At 49.6% G+C, this 16,379-nt stretch overlaps 1 protein-coding gene across 11 annotated transcripts in view; it reads left to right on the top strand.

Annotated features, from left to right (window-relative positions):
* LOC105492346 (tensin 3) overlaps positions 1 to 16,379 on the top strand; it is a 308,210-nt gene that overhangs the window by 164,863 nt on the left and 126,968 nt on the right. For all 11 annotated transcript variants that reach the window (XM_011759351.2, XM_011759360.2, XM_071095157.1 and 8 more), the window contains 3 exons: positions 6,499 to 6,611; positions 7,696 to 7,756; positions 10,206 to 10,281. In XM_011759351.2, the coding sequence (XP_011757653.2) occupies positions 6,499 to 6,611; positions 7,696 to 7,756; positions 10,206 to 10,281 (250 nt within the window). The remainder of the gene's footprint in view (positions 1 to 6,498; positions 6,612 to 7,695; positions 7,757 to 10,205; positions 10,282 to 16,379) is intronic.

The following is a 16,379-nucleotide window of genomic DNA, read 5'->3' as shown; positions in this document are numbered from 1 at the left end:
TCTGTTTTTATACCTTCCTTGTCTTCAGCAAACCATGAGAAGCAGCTTGTTGACACCCCGGTGTGGCCTCCTGTTGGTGCTCATTACCACCATTGTGTTATTGAGGCACCCCTGAACTTCCTTACCTAAACTTGGAAGCCTTCCTCTTTGAGAAGTAGTTAAAAAGAAATACTGGGTGCGGCACAGTGACTCTAGCCTGTAATCCCAATTCTTTGGGAGGCTGAGACAGGACAATCCCTGAGTCCAGGAGTTTGACGCCTACCTTAGCAACACGGGAAGACCTCATCTCTATCCAAAAAAAAAAAAAAAAAAAAAAAAAATTAGCTGGATTTGATGGCACACACCTGTAGTCCCAGCTACTCTGGAAGCTGAGATGGGAGGATCCCTTGACCCCATGAGTTGGAGGTTACAGTGAGCTGTAATTGCCCCACTGCATGCCAGCCTGGATGACAGAGCTAGACCCTGTCTCCTCCTACCCCCCAAAAATCCTGGTATAGTTTTGGTTTATCATCAGCATCATGGAAATTAAAATTGTTAATGTTTCTGACATCTCTTTTCTTTTCCACCTTTCCTTTCTTTCTGAGAGAGTTGAGACAGCAACACACGTTTCTTGGCCCCATCACTGAGTTAATAGGGAAAGTGACAGGAAGCCAGTTGTTTCTCTCGGGAGCTGAACTCTTCTGAGTGTTGCCTGCCAAGGTGACCCTGGGAGGCCCCAAGTGGGACTCACCTAAGACCATCAGTCATGTTGTCTATGCACATTTGGGTGTCTCTTTGAGGCAAAGGGAAGACAGACTAAACAAATGTCTTGGCATGCAGAAATCAGGATGTCCTAGAAATAATGCTATATAGTGTTACTGGTGGAAGGTATCAGAGTTACCAGCAGTGAATCCGTGAGGGTCTGCAGCAACCTCAGTTCTTGCCTGCTCGGAAGAAAGAATTTGACTGAGAGACATAAGGTAGAAAAAGAGACACAGGCAAGTTTCAGAGCCGGAGTGGAAGTTTATTTTAAAAGGCTTTAGAACAGGAAAGAAAGGAAAGTACGCTTAGAAGAGACTCAAGCGGGCACATGAAGGTCAAGTGCGGTGTTCAACCTTGGTCCTAGACTTTATAGACTGGCCCACTTCCCACGTCTTGTGCCCCTTTCCCATGATTCTTCCCTTAGGGTGGGCTGCCCGCATGCGTACTGCCCTCCTTTTGCTTGGGAAGTGAGCACATGCAGTGTGTTTAGGAAGTTGTACGCATCCTATCTAAGGGTTTCTTCCCTTTTCTGGTGATGTGCCCCGAGAAGGTCATACTCTGCCATTTTGTCTGTTAATGCGTGTGCCCGAGAAGTTGTGTTTCCTTGGAGCCTGCGTTCAGTTAACAGTGCAATGGGCGTGAACCATCAGGAAATGACCTCCTCCTGGCACCGGCTGCCAGTGTATCACTTTCAGAGAGGCAATGTGGTAATTGCCGAACCATTACCCAGCATTCCTAGTGGGTGCGGAAAGAGCCCTCTCCTGTCCTGCTCGTGCCTGTTGAACTCCCTGTAAAAATGGCACTATTTGGTTTTTGATATTTCTGTCATTTTGGACACAGTACCTCAGGTGCCTGAAGGGATACTTTAAAGATACAAGGGGAGTAGTTTTCCACATTCTCTAGAGGATGCGACTCCTCAGGTAGCCACTGAGAGGCTTCTGTAACCGACAAGTGGGTTCGTTATTCAATGCCCAGATAGAGCTGATTTGCCAAGACAGGGGAATTGCAGTAGAAAAAGTTTAATTCATGCAGAGCTGGCTGAACAGGAGAACAGAGTTTTATTACTACCCAAATCAGTCCCCTGGAAAATTTGGAGGCTTGGGTTTTTCAAAGATATTTTGGGGAGAAGGGGATGGCTAGGGAATGGGTGCTGCTGAGTGCTTGGGGGTGCAGTCATAGGGGAAAATGGCCCTCTTGCCTCTGAGTCCGCTTCGGGGTGGGGCCAGAGAACAGTTGGCAGGTCAGGTAGAGCTGTCAGTTGTCAGAAATGCAAAAGCCTGAATAGACACCTCAAAAGGTCAAACTTAGGTTCTACAATGGTGATGTTATCTCTAGGAGTAATTGAGGAAGTTGCAAATCTTGTGATCCCCAGAGTAATCTTTTAAGTCTATACCTTGGCAGAATTCAAGCTGCTTTCATCCTCCCAACGTGGTGGTCTTGCATTGGTTTTACTAAGGTGGTTTAGTTTTGGGCTATTATCATTTAAACTATAAACTTTACTTTCTCCTAAAGTTAGTTTGGTCCAAGTCCAGGAATAGCCAAGGGCAGCTAGGAGGTTAAAGGCAAGATGGAGGTTGGTTACATTAGATCTCCTTCACTGTCATACTTCTCTCACTGTTAAAATTTTTGCAAAGGCCATTTTACTTAATGCCCCTGTGGCTTCACCCTGCACATCCTCCTTGCTGCCCACAGCCTGCGGAAAAAGGGTGACCATTCTCAGGGAGCTGCACACTTTGCCTGGGCCCAGACATCCCCTCTGAATCACCACCTCTGTGGGCAAAGCCACCTACCCTTTGGAAGCATCCCTCGGGAGAGCAGAGGCTGTGGCAGATATATTGTGGTCTACTCTGAACCTTATGCCCATGCAACTGAGTCATCTTTGCAGCAATTCCAATGTGTAGGTCTCATTATTCTCCCCATTACACGAGAGGGAAGGGAATGCTCAGCAGAATGTTAAGTAACAGCCCAGGCTTGGCTCACACCAACAGGTGGCCCGGCTCACCTTTCCTGGCCGGTGGGTGCTGCCCCTGCAGGCGTGGCTGACTCTGTGAGTGCTGGGAATGTAGAATGAGTAAGCTGTTGGGAAAGATGTCCTGTGGCGATGGTTCCTGCTGCTCGGAAAATAACATTTGAATGCCGATTTTTATGCACCCACATTTTCAGACAGATTTAAGCTTACGTCTAGTGCAACTCAAATGTTTAGGGAGATTTCTGAAGATTCCAAATGGAAGTTTTTGCTGTTAGAAGTGACTGTGAATAATGCAAGGGGCAACTGAAAATTTCAAGCTACTTTATGTTCGTTTGCTTACAAGTTAAAAGCAATCCTTTAGTTTTTAAAATGTACTGGCTGGTTTGAGAAGAAGCATGGAAAACATCACCTCCAGGGAGTTATTTCCTAAAAAGAAAGAAAATATAGCAATGGGAAAATAATGGAGCTGTTTTTGTAAAGTATCTGGTTTCTAATCTTTCCAGCTCTGAAAACTCTGTTGACTAAGTAGGAACATTTTATTTTGGATAAGGCTGTTGGGATGGTCTTTAGAGGGCATCGGATATCCTACCATTGATTCATTTATATCTACCTTTAATGCCACAGATAAATGCCATGTATACGAAGTTAAAGTTGATCCTTTCCATAGTCGGCTGGATAAACTAATTGTGCAATTCTGTCTTATTATGTTTGTTTCCCCTTCTTTTCTTTTTTTTCTTCGAGACAGGGTCTTTGTCACTCAGGCTGGAGTGCAGTGGTGCAATCTAGGCTCACTGCAACCTCTACCTCCTGGGTTCAAGTGATTATCATGCCTCAGCCTCTTGTGTAGCTGGGATTACGGGCGCGTGCCACCATGCCCATCTCATTTTTTAATTAATTAATTAATTTTTTTTTTGTAGAGACAGGATTTCAGCATGTTGGCCAGGCTGGTCTCAAACTCCTGACCTCAGGTGATCCGCCCACCTCAGCCTCCCAAAGTGCTGGGATTATAGGCGTGAGCCACCGCGCCTGGCCTCCCTTATTTTCATCCATACCTGAATGTTCTTTTCTTTGGTACTGATGGTAGTTCTCTAGGAAGTCACTCACAAACTCAGTGCTACTACCTGTGCCTGACTGACTGTCTGCAATCTCACAGCATTCACTACAGCTTATATTTGCAGTGAACTTTGTTGTTTTTATAAGATGTTGCTATTTAAAAAAAAATGTTTTTTAAAGGCTTGCTTTTATTTGGGATTTTGAACAATATATATATATTTTTAATCTTAACTTATTAAGAAAGCATGTGAAGGAAGAAAAAGAACTGCATTTACCTTAGCATTTTATGTCTTTAATTTATCTGAAAACATGATGCATAAAAAGCTGATTTTTATAAAGGTCAGATGAGAATTACATTCCAAGAGGTTACTTTTCAATTGGTTAAGCTATCACCTGAGCAGCCCTTTGTAGACGGACCTGGGAAGTGATGACCGTTGAGAGCTGGTTTTGGGGAGAAAACTCTGGAGTCCTGGATCCTAGGCAGTGGCAGCCTCTTCCCTTCCCCTCTGACCACCACTGGGCTTGTGGCCCTGGACTTTGGCCTTCTTTGGGAGCTTGTGGCAAAACAGAGTTCTTCTGCCATCAGCTTGGCCCTCCTCATCTGAAGGAAATACTTCTCGTGCTTCGTCTGGTGGCAGGGGCAACAATTCCAGCCAGGCCACATCAGCAGAAATGAAGCTCTGTGACCACAGTATGGGACAATACCTGTTTCAGGGAGAGGCCGTGGTTTCCCAGAGGACGGCTGTCTGCCTCTCATAGGACATCGGTGCTAACTCTGGGCTCAGCTACTTGGATGCCTTACGCTGCCGTGACCAGGAGCCCCTCAGGCCCAGCGCTCCAGAGACTTCCATGTTTGCATGAAGTCATAAAACCAACATCGACTTCACCTAGATGCCTGGTCCAGGTGCACATGGGGCACTGAGAACACCCACAGGGAACAGGGTTGTCTCGGCCGCGTGGTCACTGCAGAACCGTCCGAGCACATGGCCAGGCGGTGAGGGACTCAGTGTGCCACTGACAAACCGGACGAGCTGAGGAAGCTGATTTCCCAGTGTCCAGGGCTGCCCCGTGCTGGAGGGAGGGCAGAACTGCCCCAGAGGAGGTGACTCAGGCCCCTCACTTTTACTCAAAACCAGGGAGCCAAAGGACCCATGAAATCCACAATGCGTAAAATGTGCATGATTAAAAATACACGATTCATGCATTCCTCTGCCTACGTACAACTGAGGGTGAGAAGTCTTGTTGCCAGGGTAGAAAGTACCCTGCAGGGGAGGCGTGTGGGAGCCGCCTGGCGGTCTGGTCATCGGCCTCACAGGGTCCCCACGTCTCCAGGCTGATTGTCTGACCTCTGCCAATCTTACGAGGTTTTGCCCTGTTCTGAGAGAGCAGAAGAGAAGTTTGCTGCCAGGAAGATGGAAATACTGACATGCCCTGTTTCTCACTATGAATTGTAACTAAACTGAAGCAAACTCGCTTTTCTGACATTTTCCTAGTGGGTGGACTATAGGTAGGGTTTTCCTTTTTTTGGTAATGTTTAACAGAAATCTTCTCTTGTTTAGTTTGTTTGTATACAGATTTAACCGCTTGAATAAGGGACTGGGTATGGATTGCCAGCGTAAGTGAGAGTTTTTTTTCTTAACACAAATAAGGTCCGTGATGGCCGTTTCTGGCTTAGGGTAGGATGATTGTAGGTGCTGGCAACACAGTCACCTGCCACTTCCTGCCTCAGTCTGCTGTGGCAATAGAGATGCATAGATTGTTAAATATTGTGGGGTTTCTGGTTGGTTGGGTCTTTCTTGCAAAGATTACAGTACTTTGGTGGAGAAAGATGTGGAAACACAGATTCAATGCAAGGTGTTGAGGCTACGGTGGAGGTTGTGTGGGTGCAGTGGCCACGGTGAGGGACCTCAGGGCAGGGGCCACGCCAGGCAGGGCACCAGCAGGCAGGACAGGCCAGGGAAGCGTCAGAGAGCTTGGCAAGCCTCCGACTCATCTTCCTGTCACTGCCGCCACGTCATGCCTCATGAGGACCTCGGCGATCAGATGCTGCTAGTGTAGAAGCTTCCCTCTTGACCACCAAATGCTCATGGAAGTTGTGTGTGGTCAGTGTTGGAAGTATGAAGCTGACGCCTAGAACTCAGGAAGGCTGATGACCCACGTGGCCTTCGTCTTTGGAGCTGGGCCCTGAAGAGAGAGGGACAGCAGGAAGGAGAGCCTCTTATCAGATGTGGCGTGGAAGGCTGTCGGTTAGGAGGGGAGTGTGAACTCCAGCCTTTTCTTAGGGCTCCTGAGTATGAGCAGAAAGCAGCAGGTGCAGTGAGTGGTTCTGGGCCTCGATCACATGACCCTGCCGTGGATGAGATGCTAGTGACAGAGCACACGCTCACCGGTGTGCCAGGCCTCTGCTTCCTGCTGCTCACCAGTGGGGGTCATGATGATCTGTGGCCTGGCTTTGCCTGGCGATTGGTTCAGTGGACAGGCACAGAGGTCTTTCAGGTGTGGGATGCTCAAGCCGAGAGGCCGGTTGTGCCTCGGTGTCCCTGGTGCCTGCTGCGCGGGTGGGAAGCCATCAGACCTGTCGGCACAGCACCATGCTGAGAACCCCTGGCTGTGAGCAGTGGACCGGTTCTCTCCCAGAGCCCCAGACCCAGCCGGGTTGTATTTCTCCTTGAGTTCCCTTCTCAGCAGGGGCTGAGGACCCTTCTGGGAAGTCTAACCCAGCTGTCCTTTCGCAGGTATGTTCAGTTCCTCAGTGGGCTCCTGTCCGGATTGGTGAAAATGAATGCCTCCCCCCTGTTCCTGCATTTTGTCATCCTCCACGGCACCCCCAACTTTGACACAGGTGGAGGTGAGTGTCCTCTATGACGTGGCACCTGCGATTGGCTGGCCCAGACTTGGGGCTGCTCCTGGGCCTCTCAATTTAGATAAACCTCTGCTTTCTTTCTGAGAGGGTCCCGGATCTGCTCTTCTGCCTCCCTGGCAATTGACTGTGTCCCCCTTCTGTGGTCAGAGCGCCGTGTTTATGTGGTTGGGCCAAGTTATTTAATCAGGGGAGGGACAGGCGGCCAGCAAGGGGGATCAGAAATACCCCTGTGTATATTCAAAGTGACTTGGGCAGACAAGCATTGTTCTGGGCTGCAACCCTGGTGGGTCAGCTGTGTAGTTGGCCTTGAGGTCACAAGCCATGGAAGAAGCCCAGTAAGAGAGGCATGAATGTGACCCTGGTGCATCTCATGAACCCATCTCCTCCTTCTCCTTTAAAATGACCCCACAGGAAAGCACACAGTATGTAGCTGAGAGTGAGGACCCTGAGCCCTCCTCCCTGTCCCACTTAGATAAACACAGCACATGACTGGGGATCAGGGCCCTGTTCCCACATCCCTGGTTACCCAAAGGTGCACAGAGCATATGGCCGAGGATCAGCAGGGCCATATCCCTCCTCCCTAGTCCCATGCAGCAGCACATGGCACATGGCTGAGGGTCAGGTCCCTGTCTTCTCCTTCCCAGTCCCATGCAGGCACACACAGCACATGGTTTGGATTCAAGACCCTGTCCCTCCTCGCCAGTCCCATGCAGGTGCTTGTTCATAGGTTTCTTTTGTCTCTGAAGTACATCTGTGCCTTCAGGTCCCCCTGGTCATCACGACCAGAGTGACCTTGCCAAGCTGCTAGTTGCTTTGGAAACAGCCTGGCTTCAATTCAGAAGCCTTTGACACCCTTTGGTTAAAGGTCAAACTGTGTTACTCTGCAGGCCTCTAAGACTGGGTCCGGCCTTTTCCTGCAGCAACCCTGTGGCTCCATGCACTGCCTTCCCAAACCTCAAAGGCCACAGGTGCAGTCTCCTGGTCTCCTCGTCCCTTTCTTTCTGTTTACCAAATTCCTGTTCGTTCTGTACCAGTCATGCCTCTACAGACAGTTGTGTCTTTCTTTCAGTGTGCCGGCCCTTTCTGAAGCTCTACCAAGCCATGCAGCCTGTGTACACCTCTGGGATCTAGTGAGTGCTGCTGCTGCTGCTGCTGTGGGATCTGGACGGCTCAGGGAATTGCAGCTGAGCCTCAGCTGCCTGTCCTGCAGGAAGAGGATGGGAGGGTTCAGGTCAGAGAATGCCAAGAAGTCAAAGAAGAGTCCAGAGGGGAAAACACTGGGGTGGCCTGTGCTTCAGCATCATGCCTCTGCCCTCCCTCCTGCCCTGCACTGCTGTCTTTGGGCTGTCACACCAGTTGGCTCCATTAAGGGACATGGGAGCTAGAGGGCCCATTTGCTTTTTGGAGTATGGGGAGAGAGGGCCATTTGCTTTTTGGAGTATGGTGGCCCCTCGGTTTTCAAGGGGAATTGATCCCAGAACCCCTTTTGATTACCCAAATCCGAGGATGTTCAAGTGTGTTTTATAAAACGGCATTGTCTCGAACTCCTGACCTCAAATGATCCACCCGCCTCGGCCTCCCAAAGTGCCAGGATTACAGGTGTGAGCCACCGAGCCCCTGGCCATCATGGTGAAACCCTGTCTCTACTAAAAATAAAAGAATTAGCCAGTCGTGGGGTTGCGCACCTGTAAACCCAACTACTCGAGGTGGAGGCAGGAGAATCACTTGAACCTGGGAGGCGGAGGTTGCAGTGAGCCGAGATCGCACCACTGCAGTCCAGGCTGGGTGACAGAGCAAGAGTCAAAGAAAGAAAGGCCAGGTTTGGTGGCTCATGCCTGTAATTCCAGCACTTGGGGAGGCGGAGGTGGGCAGATCACAAGGTCAAGAGATTGCGGTCATCCTGGCCAACATAGTGAAAGCCTGTCTCTACTAAAAATACAAAAATTAGCCAGGTGTGGTGGCGTGTGCCTGTTGTCCCAGCTGCTTCGGAGGCTGAGGCAGCAGAATTGCTTGAACCTGGGAGGCAGAGGTTGCAGTAAGCTGAGATAGTGCCACTGCTCCCCAGTCTGGTGACAAAGCGAGAATCGGTCTCAAAACAACAACAACAACAATAACAACAAACCCTGGCATTGTATTTTCATATAACCTATGAGTATTCTCCTGTATACTCTAAATCATCTCTAGATTACATACAATACCTAATTCAATGTAAAGGCTGTGAAAATAGTTGTTACAATGTATTGTTTTAAATTTCAATTATTTTTTATGGTTGCATTTTTATTTTTTATTTATTTCCCACAATATTTTCTGTTTTTTTTTTGAAGCGGAGTCTCACTCTGTCGCCCAGGCTGGAGTGCAGTGGCGCGATCTCGGCTCACTGCAAGCTCCACTTCCTGGGTTCACGCCATTCTCCTGCCTCAGCCTCCCGTGGGGGAGTACAGGTGCCCACCAGCACACCCGCTAATTTTTTGTATTTTTAGTAGAGACGGGGTTTCACCATGTTAGCCAGGATGGTCTTGATCTCCTGGCCTCGTGATCCGCCTGCCTTGGCCTCCCAAAATGTGGGGATTACAGGCGTGAGCCACCGCACCCAGCCTATTTCCTACAATATTTTCTATCCCGTCAGTTGAGTCTATGAATGTGGAATACAAGAATAGGGAGGGTTAACTGTGAGTGTATTGCAGAGAGTCCTACGATAGGATCTTCACTACTGTGGTTATTCTTTCTCGCTCCTTTCCATTTTGTTTTTTATTTTTATTTATTTATTTTTTTTGAGGCAGCATCTCGCTGTGTTGCCCAGGCTGGAGTGTAATGGCATGATCTCCGCTCACTGCAACCTCCACTTCCCAGGTTCAAGCGATTCTCCCGCCTCAGCCTCCTGAGTAGCTGGGATTACAGGCACCTGCCGTCATGCCTACCTAATTTTTGTATTTTTGTAGAGATGGGGTTTCACTATGTTAGCCAGGCTGGTCTCAAACTCCTGACCTCAAGTGATCCGCCTGCCTTGGATTCCCAAAATGGTGGGATTACAGGCGTGAGCCATGTCTGGCCTCCTTTGCATTTTAAAGAAAAGGTAGCCACACATCCCCCAAATTTGTACACATTTCAGAGCTTTCTTTGTCTTTTTGTATGTGGAGAGGCATTTTATGAAAAGTTAGTAAAGGGAACAAATATTCTGACTACTCACAAAGAGCTGTTGTCACATTTCTGGGTTTGCTCTGGGCCCTGTGTGCAATGATGTCATTCTGGAATTGCACCTGCAGTTTGAAACTGTGGCTGTGCACACCCTGAGCCCCTTCCTCTAAGGCTGCATGGTCATCTCCAAGCTCAGGCCTCTGGGGTTGGACTTTAGTCACTTCAAGTCAGTCACTGACCATGATGATGCTATGAGGACCCTCCACAGCCTGGGAGCGTTCTTTATCTTTTTAGATTCATTTAGATGATCAGGAATTAGATTCTGGGCTGACTGGGCGTTCTGTGTAATTTCTGAGGGTTTGGTTGTGGGGTTACTTTTCTCTACATGTATTTTTCCCACGAAATCATGAAGTTACATAATGATCTGTCTTCTTCATCCCAAAGCAACGTTGGACCAGAAAATCCCAGCAGGATCTGCATCGTCATCGAGCCGGCCCAGCTTCTGAAGGGAGATGTCATGGTGAGTGCCCGCCGTGGCCGCAGTTGTGTCTGTGTCCCCACTCTCCCAGTGGTGATGACTTGAAAACATGATTCTGTGTTAAAACAGTAACCCCACAAAAAAGTACGCTGCAAGAAAAATGAAAAGTAGCTGTTGCCTTAACTCTAGGGTCCCCCACCCCCGGGCTGTGGACCTTATCGGTCCATGGCCTGTCAGGAGCCGGGCCTAGCGAGCGAGCATGACCACCTGAGCTCCGCCTCCCGTCAGATCAGTGGCACCATGAGATTCTCAGAGGAGTGCGAACCCTATTGTGAACTGTGTGTGTGAGTGATCTAGGTTGCACACTCTTAGAATGATGATCTCAGGTGCAACAGTTTCATCCTGAAACCATCCTCCACCAGTCTGTGGAAAAATTGTCTTCTATGAAACCGGTCCCTGGTGCCGAAAAGATTGGTGACTGCTGCCTTAAGGCATTTAGTTAACTTTCTGAATAAAACTATTTTAATTAAAGGGACAGAACAAATCTTCGTTCTTGATTCTCTTTCATTCTAGAGCCCCTTGAGATATATAACCTGGAAATTAATGTCCTAATTTGGCCACTCACCTCTGAGGATCCCTGTGTTCCTACTATAATTTGCATTCTTCACATGATCACTGGCCTCCCAGAGTGTGGGTGCAGAAATAGAATATTTATGTGTCATTAATAGCCAAAGTGTGAAATACAGCTGGTGCAATTACAGCTTGATTAATGATCAAAACAATGATTTCTCCAGATAATTTTGACTCTTGGGTGTGTTGGTTCTTGGAGGAGATTAGCTATTACATTTTTCCCTTTTATTTTTCTTGAATACAAAAAAATTCATACATTTAAAATAATTTTAGGAAATTTTTTTTTTATCTGAAATAAGGTAAGCCTTTAAGGCATATGTATGACTTTTCAGCATGCATAGAATCATAGAATGTAAACATTTCATGGCCTTGGAAGACCTACTTCTATAAGGCAATAGGGTGAATTGAGAATTAGCTTTTCATAGTATTATAAATGCCCTATACAAAGTTTTTGAGGATTTTCATTAATTTCCCCGTAACCCCTAGATTTTAAAATCTTTGCTTAGTGGGTGGTGAACTCCCTACCTTGCTGGTCCTGAATTCTTGGAAAAATCAAATCAGCGAGGCCGTCTGGACCCATCCACACCTGCGGGGTCCCTCTGGGGCCTCCGGGTCTATACTGTTTCACATGCTCATCACCTAATTGAGGGGTTCTATAGGCCTGGAAGGCAGGTCTGGAACAACAGCTGGGCCCAGCCCTTTTCAAGGCATTGAGTAAGCACTTTATAAACATCTTGCCTCCCTTTTCGTAGGCAAGAAAGCTGGGGCTTGGGGTGCGTCATACGTTTTTATAGGCCCGTTTCCTCAGCTGTCTGTTCTACTGAGGAGGAGGACCTGGGCTGGAAGTCTGTCCTCAGGGTGCTGAGCTGCAGCGGTGGTGCGGCATCCCTGTGGTTGGAAGTGAGAGGGAGGACCAGGGGGGAGAGATACATCCACTCTGGTGTTCCCTCACATCCTGTGGTCCAGAAGGCAGCCCTGGGCTTGTTTCCTAGGAGACTTCAACCTGGAGGCTCCTTCTCCCAGGACACTTCCTGGGATCGTTGGACAGACGGCCTGAGCCTTTATTGAGCATGGCCTATGTTCAGCACTTTACTTCTCCAGCCACTCTGGAACTGGGTCCAGTGTTCCAGCTTTAAAGAGGAGGCCAAGCTGGGTGCAGTGGTTCATGCCTGTAATCCCAGCACTTTGGGAGGCTGAGGCGGGCAGATCACGAGGTCAGGAGATTGAGACCATCCTGGCTAACACGGTGAAACCCCGTCTCTACTAAAAATACAAAAAAATTAGCTGAGTGTGGTGGCGGGCACCTGTAGTCCCAGCTACTCAGGAGGCTGAGGCAGGAGAATGGCATGAACCTGGGAGGCGGAGCTTGCAGTGAGCCGGATGACGCCACTGCACTTCAGCCTGGGCGACAGAGCGAGACTCCGTCTCAAAAACAAACAAACAAACAAAATAATAATAAGAGGAGACCAAGAGGGGCTGGGGGTGATGCTGGTAGGATTTGCATCCGCCCTCATCTTGTTTGCGTAGTGTTCTACCTGCCCTGGGAGGTGACATCTCAAGGGCTGGTGCTCCCTGAACCAGGTCTTCAGTGATGAGTACTGGTGGCCCCATGGCCCCATCCCTTTAAGATGACTCATGGGAGGCAGCTGAAAAACTCAGTCATGGAGGGTGACCCTCAGGCTAACATGTGGCCTCCCCCCAACACCCACCAAGAGTATGGGACAGCCCTCTCCCCTGGGCTGTTTATGGGCTGGTAGCTGCAGGGTCTTCCTGAGACCAGGCGGGTCCCCGGGAAAGTGCCTGGCTCCTCTCCTCTCTTCCCAGCTACCTTCTCTTCCACCTGCCTCCTCCTGCTTCCTTCTCTTCTCCCCTCTCTTCTCTCCCACCCCGTCTTTACAAACTATTCCCCCTCCTCTTGCCCTTCTTCCTTTTCCTCCTGTCTGCTCCCTCCCTCCTTCCTCCTCATTATTTTCTGTGGCCCCTCCTTCCTACTGTCATTCATCCAGTAGTCTTTTTTTTTTTTGTAATGTTTTGTGCTTTTTGAGTCGCTGTGCTTGGCTCTAGGCCCACGAGTGAAGTTTTTGCCCTGGAGGATCCTCGTGGGGACATGGGCTTTCTGGCAGGAGGGAACCTGCTGATACTGTGTGGCCCACAGAGGCCTTGATGAGATGGGGTGGGAGAGGTCACAGAAGGATTCAGATGGACGTGACCTGTGAGTTGGCTCCAGGTTGGAAGGGGTGTTATTATACAAACAGAGACGCAGCATCCCAGGCTTGAGGCACCCACAGAGGCTGATGCTGTTGTTAGGATGTCTTGCAAGGACAGTCGTTGTCTTGGAAGGTTGAAACCAGATTTTGTAGGGCTTACATATTTGCATATTTTGTTTTGGATGTAGACCTCTGCCCAGTGAAGACCATAGGGTTTGTGAGGATTAAATGTTGAGTCTCCCAGGATGGCGCCTGGCAGAGGATGAAACTGCATCGATGTGACCCTGCGGCATCACCAGGTCACTTTCCTCTATCAGACCAGACTGTGGCTTAGTCTTTGGGGCAGCCACTGCCTCTTCCCTCTGGAAGAACCCCCAGCACCCTACCTACCCCACAGGCCCTCTCTCCTGGTGCTGCGTCCTATCCTGTCCCACCCTGTAGTGGGCACCACAGCCCAAACGTGTGGTCTGAGTAGACATCACATGCATCCCTGTTGCAGTAGCTGGAATGTGGCTTTGAGCGGGCAGCATGGGTGGGACTTGGAAGGGGTGTGGTGGAGGTGTGGGTTTGGTACTTGATAACTGAGGCAGGCCCAGGAACAGGGTGGGGCAGGGCGGAGAGGGGCCGTGAGTGAGTGAAGGAGGCGGTGGCCTCCTTTCCTCAGCGTCCCACCTGCGGTGTCCCACCTGTAGCCCTTGAAAGTCTTCCCAGTGGCCTCCAGGCCACCCTGAGCTGGCATTCTCCAGCCTGCCATCTCCTCCTGGTCCTCTGTCCCTCACTGGCTCTAACCTGCTTGGCATTCAGACTGTGTGTCCCTTAGGCCACTGGAACCTGCTGGCCGCCTCATGCTGCCCCAGCTGATCCCGCCATTATGTCCCCAAGCCCTGCTGATCCAGCACTGCCCACCCACCCTGGCCCTGACCTTTCAACTCAGGCTTTACCCTGGACAGTGCCCTGCTCCCCATCTCATTGGCTGTGCAGATTTGACACAGAGTCCTGCCTCCAGCCACTGTGATCGTGGCCCCACAAAGGCCCTTCCTTCCCCAGGACACCACTGCCTGTCCTCTGAGCTGCCCACCGCGCGGTGCAGCCTGCAGCTCCTCTCTGGCCATGATTTCTCTCCTGGGGAGGAGGTCCAAGTGCCTGTGCCTGACATATGAGCCCCTCACCCTCCCGCCCCGTGATTCAGCTCCAGGGACCCTGTGCTATTGGTCATACTCGGCATCATTCTCTCGTGTCTCTCTTGTCTTGCTAATGTCACCCACCCATATCAGAGGTTTGGCTCTGAGCTTGTGACTCGTGGGCGTGTGCTGCACTCTCCCTGAAGCTGGGCTCCATGTTCTGGAATCCACACCCCGTCTGCACCTCCAAGGGTGGTGATTCTCTCTAGCCATAGACTCCAGAGTCAGACATCGTGCTCCTCAGAAGGATGCCGATGCTCGGTAGACCTCAGAAACTCACGAGGAGTGGCTGTGGCTCACCACTGCTGAGGGCCCTCAGGGGCCTGCTGCATCATCATCACCACCTTACAGACAGAGGCAGAGAATCAGTGGCTGGCTGAGGCCACATCCCCAGTGAGTCAGCTGAGCCAGAGTCTCTGAAAACCATTAAGACAGCGAGCCTCATACCTGCTGCCGGCTCCTCTGTTGAGTGGGTGTGTGGCTAGCTGGAGGAGGCACGTTTCGGGCACGATGCTGTGGTGAAGTGTATCATGTCCTGGTGCACCCACGTCCGAGCAGAAGCCAAACGTCCCTGAAGAATTTGAAAGTGCGAAGGTTTTGGAATTCAGGTATCAGGTTTAGCTGTTGAGTTTCTTGAGGTGAATGTTTTATGCTGTGGGGGCATAAAATATTCCCTGTTTTATGAGTCCATGAGTTAAGAAATGCTGTTAGATAGGAGATTCCAGATTTTTTCACAGGAGATAGTTTGATAAAATAATTTCCTTCCTTCACTTTTGCTCATTCCTTACATGGAATTTTTCTAGGATTGCATTGTGATTTGATTTATGCTTCCTGTGTTTACGTTTACTTTTTTGTACACTCTGTGCTTATTTTTTGCAGTGTTTTCAGATGGGTGGAAGAAGATGTGGGTGATGGCTGAAAAGTGTACTTTTCCATTACAGAAGGTTCTTTTTCCTTGCAGTGTTCATAGACGTGATTAGCTAAGAGGTTTCGTTTGGTTATCTATCTCTACGAAGCCTGATATACTTTTCTCCTGTTGTATTTTGCCAGGGCTGCCATCACAAAGCATGGCAGAATGGGCTTTGGTCTCAGCTTAAACAACAGAGGTGATTCCCCCACAGTCCTGGAGGCTGAGAGCCTGAGGTCCAGATATGGGCAGGGTGGTTTCTCCTGAGGCCTCTCTCCTTGACCTGGAGGTAGCCATCTTCTCCCTGTGTCCTCACCTGGGCTTCACTCTGTGTGTCTATGTCCTCATCTCTTCCTCTTCCAAGGGTACCAGTTATCATTCATTTGGTACCAGCCTAGTGACCTCATTTTAATTTATCTTTATGAAGACCCCATCTCCAAATACAGCCCTATGCTGAAGTCCTAAGACCTTCAACCCATGGATTTTGGAGGGACACCATTCGTCCTGTAACAACTCTGTTTATTAAATAAACTCTCTTCTAGAAAGTTTAATAAGATTATTAGTGCAGTCAGGTGCCACTGACTGCCCAGCCCCTGTGGCTGTGGTTTGTCACCAGCCTTTATCCTGGGAACGTTCAGCGTGCGGCCTGCATGAGAGGATGTGGTAGACACACGAGTGGGCAGTGCAGGGCTCCTGCTTCTGGGTGTCTGGGTCCTCCAGGGAGATGAGCATACAGAGAGCTAGGGCAGGTGGAACTGAGTGTGGCAGAAGGGGCATGGAGACAAGAGCTGAAGGTTAGGTGGGAGAGACAATTGCCAGCGTGTCAGAGAAGGAGTGGCTTCGCAGCAGAGCTGACATCTGTGGTCGACCTGGAGAGTAGGAGTCCAGAGTGTCAGTGCCAGCACTCGCATCAGAGTCTGGAGTGGATGTTGTGCCAAAGCCCAGAAATCTCAGTGCTGTTGACTCCCTCTGAAAACGATCTGAGGGAACAACACAGGAAGAAAAAAATGCGGTTGCACATTTCTCATTATTGGCAAAGCATCCTTAGAGAAGAACGGGAGCCATCCCCTCCTCCTGTTCACACTTCTTCTGGGTGTTCTGAGGGTGCGCAGTGCAGGAGTAGCGCCGGATTCCTCCTCTCCAGCCTCTCCCCACCTTCCAGTGACCCACTCTGCTATGCTCAGCACAGGACGCCCACGCCGCCTTTACTTTGCC

Source organism: Macaca nemestrina, chromosome 4 (assembly GCF_043159975.1).
Source record: "Macaca nemestrina isolate mMacNem1 chromosome 4, mMacNem.hap1, whole genome shotgun sequence".
Taxonomy (NCBI): Eukaryota; Metazoa; Chordata; class Mammalia; order Primates; family Cercopithecidae; genus Macaca; species Macaca nemestrina.
The sequence above is the reverse complement of the archived record's forward strand: the minus strand, read 5'-3'. Positions and strand labels throughout refer to the sequence as shown.